This window comes from Wasmannia auropunctata, unplaced genomic scaffold (genome assembly GCF_000956235.1).
Source record: "Wasmannia auropunctata unplaced genomic scaffold, wasmannia.A_1.0 LD335736.1, whole genome shotgun sequence".
Lineage (NCBI taxonomy): Eukaryota > Metazoa > Arthropoda > Insecta > Hymenoptera > Formicidae > Wasmannia > Wasmannia auropunctata.
Window position 1 is genome coordinate 454,582 of NW_012027154.1, and position 7,724 is coordinate 462,305.

General features: G+C 33.4%; 2 protein-coding genes across 5 annotated transcripts; one reads left to right on the top strand and one right to left on the bottom strand.

Moving 5' to 3' along the window:
- Nucleotides 1-135: 135 nt before the first annotated feature.
- On the top strand, nucleotides 136-2,534 carry LOC105456254 (probable low affinity copper uptake protein 2). 2 transcript variants are annotated; one of them, XM_011700169.1, is made up of 4 exons: nucleotides 136-639; nucleotides 854-1,113; nucleotides 2,005-2,231; nucleotides 2,316-2,534. In XM_011700169.1, the coding sequence occupies exons 2-4, from the start codon at nucleotides 854-856 to the stop codon at nucleotides 2,417-2,419; spliced, it is 591 nt and encodes a 196-aa protein (XP_011698471.1). In that variant the 5' UTR covers nucleotides 136-639; the 3' UTR covers nucleotides 2,420-2,534. The 2 variants fall into 2 exon arrangements, with proteins under 2 accessions (XP_011698471.1, XP_011698473.1); XM_011700171.1 differs by lacking the exon at nucleotides 136-639 and adding an exon at nucleotides 646-785.
- Nucleotides 2,535-2,543: 9 nt separating this feature from the next.
- LOC105456256 (E3 ubiquitin-protein ligase RNF14-like) lies at nucleotides 2,544-7,708 on the bottom strand. Of its 3 annotated transcripts, none has more exons than XM_011700174.1 (5): nucleotides 7,387-7,708; nucleotides 5,027-5,069; nucleotides 3,939-4,946; nucleotides 3,355-3,519; nucleotides 2,544-3,235 (listed from the first exon to the last, which is right to left on the bottom strand). In XM_011700174.1, the coding sequence occupies exons 3-5, from the start codon at nucleotides 4,905-4,907 to the stop codon at nucleotides 2,984-2,986; spliced, it is 1,386 nt and encodes a 461-aa protein (XP_011698476.1). In that variant the 5' UTR covers nucleotides 4,908-4,946; nucleotides 5,027-5,069; nucleotides 7,387-7,708; the 3' UTR covers nucleotides 2,544-2,983. The 3 variants fall into 3 exon arrangements, with proteins under 3 accessions (XP_011698476.1, XP_011698477.1, XP_011698478.1); XM_011700175.1 differs by lacking the exon at nucleotides 7,387-7,708 and adding an exon at nucleotides 5,752-5,883; XM_011700176.1 differs by lacking the exon at nucleotides 7,387-7,708 and adding an exon at nucleotides 7,201-7,242 and having other exon boundaries at nucleotides 3,939-5,069.
- Nucleotides 7,709-7,724: the final 16 nt, after the last annotated feature.

Sequence of the window (7,724 nt, forward strand, 5' to 3'; positions counted from 1 at the left end):
AAACGCATGCCGTTTCTCGACGACTCGACCTGCTCACCACTGACAGTTGAGTGACAGTCCTAACTCCTGACCTCACTGACCACACTGACCGACTGACGGGCGACGGCAGTGACAGGCAGTGGGCACTGATCAGTTCGACTAGCTCGACCTCGCGCACCTCTCTTAAGCAGTCTTAGCGCAAATCGAAAAGGAATTAATCTTTTGTGAAACGAACCGTTTCGGTGTCTGAGAGTTAAATTAAAAGTTCAGAGTTGAACTAGCAATCGCGACGAGGACTTATGCCCGGAAATATGTTACGCACAAGCGGACTGCACGATTTGGCTGCGTTACAGTATCAACATATCGGTTAGCGGTGCTCGAAGTCTATACAGCACGTGTCTCACCATGCACTGTATATAGACCATGGTGGAAGGGATAGTAAATCAGCATTGAAACGCGAGTGTCGGATTATCGGAAATCGGAACGTGTCGGAATGCCGCCTTTGTAAACAAGCTAAGAAAGTTTTGGGTTAGGTTAGGTGACTCGATAAGACGCTGGGGCGTTTGTATACGTGTGGCTTATCGGAGTCGTCATACTCGTCATGAGTGTCTCCGCAGCTGAGGAGTCGAGGGCGCACGAGAGAAAATTGAGGTGAACAAGGTCAGTGCAGGTTCGATTCTTTTCGGTGTTCCGTTTCACGCGCCAAACGATGCGCGTGATCGTTTGTCTTTGTTTGACATTCGGTGAACGACAGCATCGTGCACCACGAAACGGAATGCATCCTCGGCATTTCGTTTCCCCTTTAGGTGGGTTTGGCCGCGCTCTGTAAAAACACTTCGTCGTGTCTTTCAATTTTTGTACGTCTTTACCGCAGATGCAGATGGTGTACTGGCTCGGTGTGGCTCTGGAGGGGTTCCTGTTTCCAGGATACAACATTACCACGGTAGGGGGTTTGGTGGCGACATGCCTGGGCCTGGCTGCCCTCGCCGTACTCTACGAGGCCATGAAAGTTTCCCAGATCCACCTGCAACAGATTGTCGTCAGGCCTATACCTAGGACGACCTCCGCCTCCTCGGAGAGCTCGTCCCTTCTGTCCAGAATGGCACCGAAGAACTTCAGAATGTATACAAGATGGTACGTATTGTCGTTTTTTCTTATCTCCTTGGAACGATAAGAAACAGAAGTACGTTGTCCAAGCGTTTCAAGGATGACTTTAATACGTTGATCGCCAATTATGAGTTATCTACCGCCAGGCGCCCACTACGAGAATAATTGGCCAGTAAAGTAATAAGTATTGTTTACGGACCATGATGGGATTGGATGAATTCCCCATGGCAGTCGATGTGTTAATCAAGTAATTTAATTGGTATTCAGTGTATCAAGTAATATCCGTACTTTACTGTTAATGTGAATGTAATTACAAATTTTTTTTATTAGAAATTTATTATTATGTACCAAAAGCTAACTTCGACCGTTTGTTAGCATTTCTTTACTTAATTTATTGTGTTAATCTGTAGCGGTCCAGTTTAACTTATAATTTGTTTGAAAATTTGTTTACATAAAAAATTTATCACGTCGAAAAAAGATTAGACAATGAATTACTTATTTAGTTTTGTTTCACAATTAACTAGATTGATCATCAATTAATCAGAATTTGAATTGTCTTGAATTGCAGCTTAAAGCGTGTATATCAGATTTATTCTTTATAACTAAACTTTATGTAATTTTCATCTTTTTCTCAATATCTAATTATCTATTTTTAAGTGCAGAAAGTATAAAATAAGCAAACAAAATGTAAAGATTCGATTTCATAATTGCTTTAAAATACTTTGCGTCTTTTCCACAAGCAAGACATGTTTTGTGTAATAATAATAATAACATCTTTAATTACAAAATTAATCATATTACATTTATTGACATTGCTACTCACAGCTTTAGTTATGGCTTAAATAATGTATGTGTTTTCCTGCAACAGCTAAACGTTTTTATTTTAAATTGATGTTAAATACTTTTTCTTGCAATTAGTGGAAGCTGCTCAAGATGGACACTGCAAATGTTACACTGGTCTTTTCACACCATACTTGGTTATATCCTAATGATGGCTGTTATGACCTACAACGCATATATCAGCATCGCTCTCGTAATTGGAGCATGCATTGGATATTTCATATTCGGCCCTACACTTGTACAATTGAACATGCACACTTTTCATTGCAAACAAGCAATTGTGGAATGTGATAAGAATTGCGAAGGTAATGCAACTTCATGTTAACTTAAGATTGCGAGAAAAAGCAGTTATTTCTTTGATATATATTATTTATTATAATCGCTCCTAGATACTGTCTCGAATGAACAGAGACGCGAATCTGCTGTCTCTATCGTTGCAGAGCAATTAGTCACCGAAGCAAGTATTGAAGTTCACGTACCGAGAAATGCGTGAGTTTTAACATCAAAACATAGCAGTGAGCTATAAATAGTAGGAAAGTCTGACATTATCTAGGATGATTGTTATTGTTGTCATATTATATAATAAAGTTATACATTTGTATTATACACATAGCACGTTTTTATAAAATATTTTATTACAAACTGGAAAATGAAAAATACAAAATATAAACAAAATGATTATATCTAATGTTTACAACTAAGTATCCTAGATTCCTATATACTAAATACAAAAATATGCTGTAATGTTATGCAAATATATTGCATATATACAAATATATGTAATACTAACCATTAATAAGCATTTTCAATAACTAGAATATTATACAAAAAATATTTGAGGAATATATGAGTTCTTCAAGTTTACATATGTGTTAATATAAAATGTGAAATAGCAAATTACAATTGTCAAAAATTCCATAATTGATATCTAAAAAATAATCATTTCTTTCATGTCATATTAAAATATATATATATATATATATTTTTTTTTTTTTAATTGACTTTTCAAAAGCCTAATGTCAAGAATCTTATTTATCGAAGTTTCTGTTATACATATTTAAATATTGAGATCTTCAAAGAAGCGATTTACGTTCATTTCATTATCAACGTAATCCATAACATTTGTCTGTATGCCTTCAAATAAAAGCCTGTAACACTGACTGTCGACGCTGTTGAAGTGCTCGTATCCGTATATCTGTTCGTTGCACAGCCAGCAAAAAGAAGATTGGCAATGTTTACATGTCATTTTGTTGCAACCATCGATTTTGCTTATGAAAGAACGGCATTTCGGGCAATTTTTCGCATTATCCTAAACAAAATTATCTGCATAATCATCAGCTCTTGCTGTAGTCTTATTACTTAATCTAATAATTAATTTCTACATAATTGAATCTTGTATTTTGTATACAAGACTCACAGTATACATACTTGCAGATACTCAGTCGTAAGATATTTTTCAATTAATTGCATTTGCCGTTTTCCATATTTCTTCTCTAACATCTGTTTTCCTTTATTACTGCTACTTTTGTACTCGTCAATGAGCTTTATAGTATCGGTCGATGTCATATCGCATGGTTCTTGTCCATGATACATCTATTTGAATAACAATTAATATAGAATATATGTCGATATACACTGGTTGTGTTATCAGCGCTGACGCGTCATTTTATTTTTGTTTTAAGTCTAATGAACGATGAAGATATGTGACACAACAGCTGATAGCACATTCTCCGAACGCAGCCTATATATAAATGTACACACATATATATGTATGTATGTGTGTATGTACGTATACATAATGTGTGCCAAATACATTTGTTACAATTGTGAACAAATAAAATTTAAATGGGAAATTAAAATTTATATATATAAATTTTTTAGTTAATTTAGTTCATGTATATAAACTAAATTAACTAAAAAATTAGTTATTATGTATATATAAATATATATATATATATACACATATACATATATACGTACACACATCCGCTTAAATGTTGGAATGTTTTTACCTTACGACAATAGACGCAAAAACAGTACTCGCAGATGGGACAGATCGGTGCGTCATCATTCAGGTTTCTAATAACCGGATATTGACAAGAAATTCGTGGACAGTATACTACGTCATCCATGGTGTCTAATGTTACTCGTAACATGATTTCTTCGTATTGCTTAAACAAGTCCGGACAGAGAGCCTTGACGTCGTTATCGCTTATTTTGTGCTTGCAGTCGACCGTTGGACACAATATCTCATTGATATACTCAATAATCCTGATACTTATGTGCTTCTGCATGCAACTTCTGCAGTAGACGTGTCCACAGTTTTCCAATTCTATACAATTTAGTCCTGCATATTCCTCGAAGCATATAAAGCAAGTATAAATTTTCATGTGAAATTCTGTTTTATGTTGCTTTTTGTTATACGATACTAATAATCTTTTTATATCTGAAAACAATGCACCATTTTGAGCTCGGGAATCGGATGATTTGATTAGGCGTAATGTAACATTATCACATTGCGTATGAATTAAATGCAAGAAGGAAACGTCTAAGGATTCCCGTATGTTTAGAAAATTGAAGACATCATGTTGTAGGAAATTTAGCCACAGAAAGATAATCTCATTGCCCTGGTTTTCTTTCCATATTTCATCCAATTTCTGACAGAGTAAAGATATCTCCCAAGGCGTCAACCAGATAATGGAAAGGTAGAAATGTGGTGGTCCTTTAGATGGATACTTATTAGGGAGATAAATGTATATGCTGATTGGCGGCAGGTGCTCTACAAAGATGATATCGCTGGGAACCACATCGGAATCGCTAGTGAACTTTACTTCTAGTTTCAAGAATTTTGGATGTATGTTGATCGAGCATTTTGTGTACTCGCTCCTCGTATAGAAGAACTCTGTTTCGTCGTAGATACTGGAAAGGACAGCCATTTCATCCTCCTGCCGTTGGAGATTGTTTGCAATATCATAAGACATCTTAATATCTCAATAAGCGTGTTTTAATAAAATTCAAATCTAAAATATAAATTATTATAATAATGTAGTTTAACTGGTTTTTAAAGAGCATACATGTATAGGTACAAAAAAAAACAAACCTTAAAGGCACTGATAATGGAATTTTATACATTCCCACTGGATCTACAATATAAAAAGACAGATGTAACAAAAAAAATGTGTTCCAGATACATCTATTACAAATATAAATGTGAAATTTATAAATAGGAAATTAATGAAATAGCAAATTATATAATAAAAATTATAATAAATAATATATTAGCTTGTTTGAAAGTTCATAAGAATTTTTAAAAGATAGTGTTGCAGCTCGCGTTTCATATATCAAGTAAATATTTTATATTTTTCTAAGAAAGTGATAAAATAAAAAGTAATAATTTCAAGACCGAAAACGAACAAAATTTTTGGATGTTCTATTAATTAATAAATTTCAAATTACATATTAAAATGTACAAAAAATTACAGTACTAATTTCGACTGTACTACAGTTTTCATCAACCGCTAACATTGAATACATTTAGATTAATACGTGACTACATAAAAAATGTTGTAACAGTCAGTAATCTTTAAAATTAATAAAATTAAATAAATACGAAAGTAATAATAATGCAAAAAAGCGTGTAACGCAGTCTGTGTTGATAAAGCAATACGGAGTAAAAAATTAATAAAATAATGTCATATAATAAAAAAAATAGCGATCTGTAATTTATGTTAATCCGTATATGTTAGAGAACGCATAATTTTTCACGTGTCAGTTTTTCGAGAATTAAGTTAGAAACAATATTTTAGAAATAATTAGAAATTTTACAATAAGTAATTCTGCCAATTAAATTAGCCGCTAATTAATAAGTTAATCAGAGTTTCATCGAAGTCGTGTTTAAATGCCGACTAAATTAATCGACGTAAGCTTATTTCTGTTCTTTGTAGCGAAAGATGTAGTGAGATAGAAAGTTTTAGTTAATGCAGTCCAGAGCAGCAAGAAAGAACAGATCTTATTACAATGAAATGTGAGAAGAAAATAGGTGGCGCTGAGAATAGCATTGTGAGCATTTTAGCACCATCTTATAACGATCGGATGCACAAATACATTTTTCTCTAACATATACGGATTTACATAAATTACAGATCGCTATTTTTTTTATTAAATGACATTATTTTATTAATTTTTTACTCCGTATTGCTTTATCAACATAGACTGCGTTACACGCTTTTTTACAATATTATAACTTTCGCATTTTTTGGGAACATTAAAGTCATTATACACTGATCTAATCTCAATGTAAAAACAGCGAAACAATGAAAATGATGTCGAATGGATATCTATAGATCGATCATTTCTTTCTGCGACACGCTCATGCCAATACATATTTTATCAAATAACACAATAAAGTGTGTTAAGAATTTTTATTTAATCTGTTTCTATATTTATATTAAACACATTTTTATGTCGATTTTTGTGTACAATGATTTTAATGTACACTGATGTATACACTGAGTGCAACCAATCGAATTCGTTAACAATATGCTCAGATTCGGTCACGTGGCCTTAATTGGCTGTGTTTGAGCATCACACTATATCAATGATATCGTGTGTCATTTTTTCTATATCGTTCATTGTAAAGATGTAAAAAATGTTAACATTCCTCGAACTTATTATAACCCTATATGTGCCCACAACGTTAAAAATCGCTCCGATCGAAAAAAAAAAAAACATTGATCAATTGATCGAGATTTCGGAGCTTATCAATTCTTAGTACATTGACGGAAACCTTAATATAAAGAAATAAGAAATAATTTAAAGGAAACGCGTAATTTGTCCAAGAAAACTAATGTATTTGAATAACGACGCATTAATGTGGATATTTAAAAAATGGTTAATCGTAAAAAGGTCGTAAAAAGGAGAATTAGGACAGTAAAATTTTTTTATCTGTAAATTTTATAGATGTAAACATTGAAATAAAGAAATAATAACACATCAGCGTAATTTAATTAAGACCGTTATCTCCTATTTTTCTCTTTAAAATTTGGCAAGAGAACATATAATTATGGATAATCGCGCGTACCAAGTGAAAAGTTAAACAAAACAAGTTTCTAAGAAAATAACGGTTTATTCTCCCAGTGTGTAGCGGTCACATTTGTATAAATAACATTAATTAATTTAACGTTAATTACAATTATTAATGCTAACTTAAAGTATAATGTTACAATCAATTTTGTAGTAATATCGCGTAATCTTTTTATGTGAATAAAATCTCACCACTGTGCTGAAGAAACTTAATGCGCAGTTAATTAAATATTTATTTCCGTCGTCGATCCTATTTTTCGAGCTTGCTCTTTCTACTTCGCCGTGCCGCGCGGTGGCATATATATTGTTGGTTGTATATATATATATAAGTATATGTACATGACACATTACGAACACGTGTTTTAAATCTCTGCTTACCAAAGAGCGTGGCCGTGCAGCAAACGTTCTTCGCACTCCGAATTCAAAGAAGGTCATCAAGGCATCGCGGGTCAAATAGCTAACTTGTCCATTCGAGGCCCAGGCCCAGCTTCAATTTCTTTCTCGGAATCATCCCTCAGGCCTCACTCACAAACCTGTTGCGCGCGCTGCGTTCACTCGAGTTGTGTATATATATATGTATATACATGATATGTATAGGTTAAATTGAATTGAAAACTAAAGTTTGTAGTTAAAATTGAATAAGGGTGTTTTTCAATCATAATGCATCTTACACACAAGGTACTACTCAAAAAGTAACGTTTAAGGCCATCACACGT

Excerpts from the sequence above, each read along its gene's own strand:
- LOC105456254 (XM_011700169.1), top strand. The coding sequence starts at position 854 with ATGCAGATGGTGTACTGGCTCGGTGTGGCTCTGGAGGGGTTCCTGTTT. Across the intron at positions 1,114-2,004 it reads TTCAGAATGTATACAAGATG|TGGAAGCTGCTCAAGATGGA; the intron begins GTACGTATTGTC and ends TCTTGCAATTAG. Across the intron at positions 2,232-2,315 it reads ATGTGATAAGAATTGCGAAG|ATACTGTCTCGAATGAACAG; the intron begins GTAATGCAACTT and ends AATCGCTCCTAG.
- LOC105456256 (XM_011700174.1), bottom strand. The coding sequence starts at position 4,907 with ATGTCTTATGATATTGCAAACAATCTCCAACGGCAGGAGGATGAAATG. Across the intron at positions 3,520-3,938 it reads TTTGCGTCTATTGTCGTAAG|ATGTATCATGGACAAGAACC; the intron begins GTAAAAACATTC and ends TTATTCAAATAG. Across the intron at positions 3,236-3,354 it reads TTACGACTGAGTATCTGCAA|GATAATGCGAAAAATTGCCC; the intron begins GTATGTATACTG and ends AATTTTGTTTAG.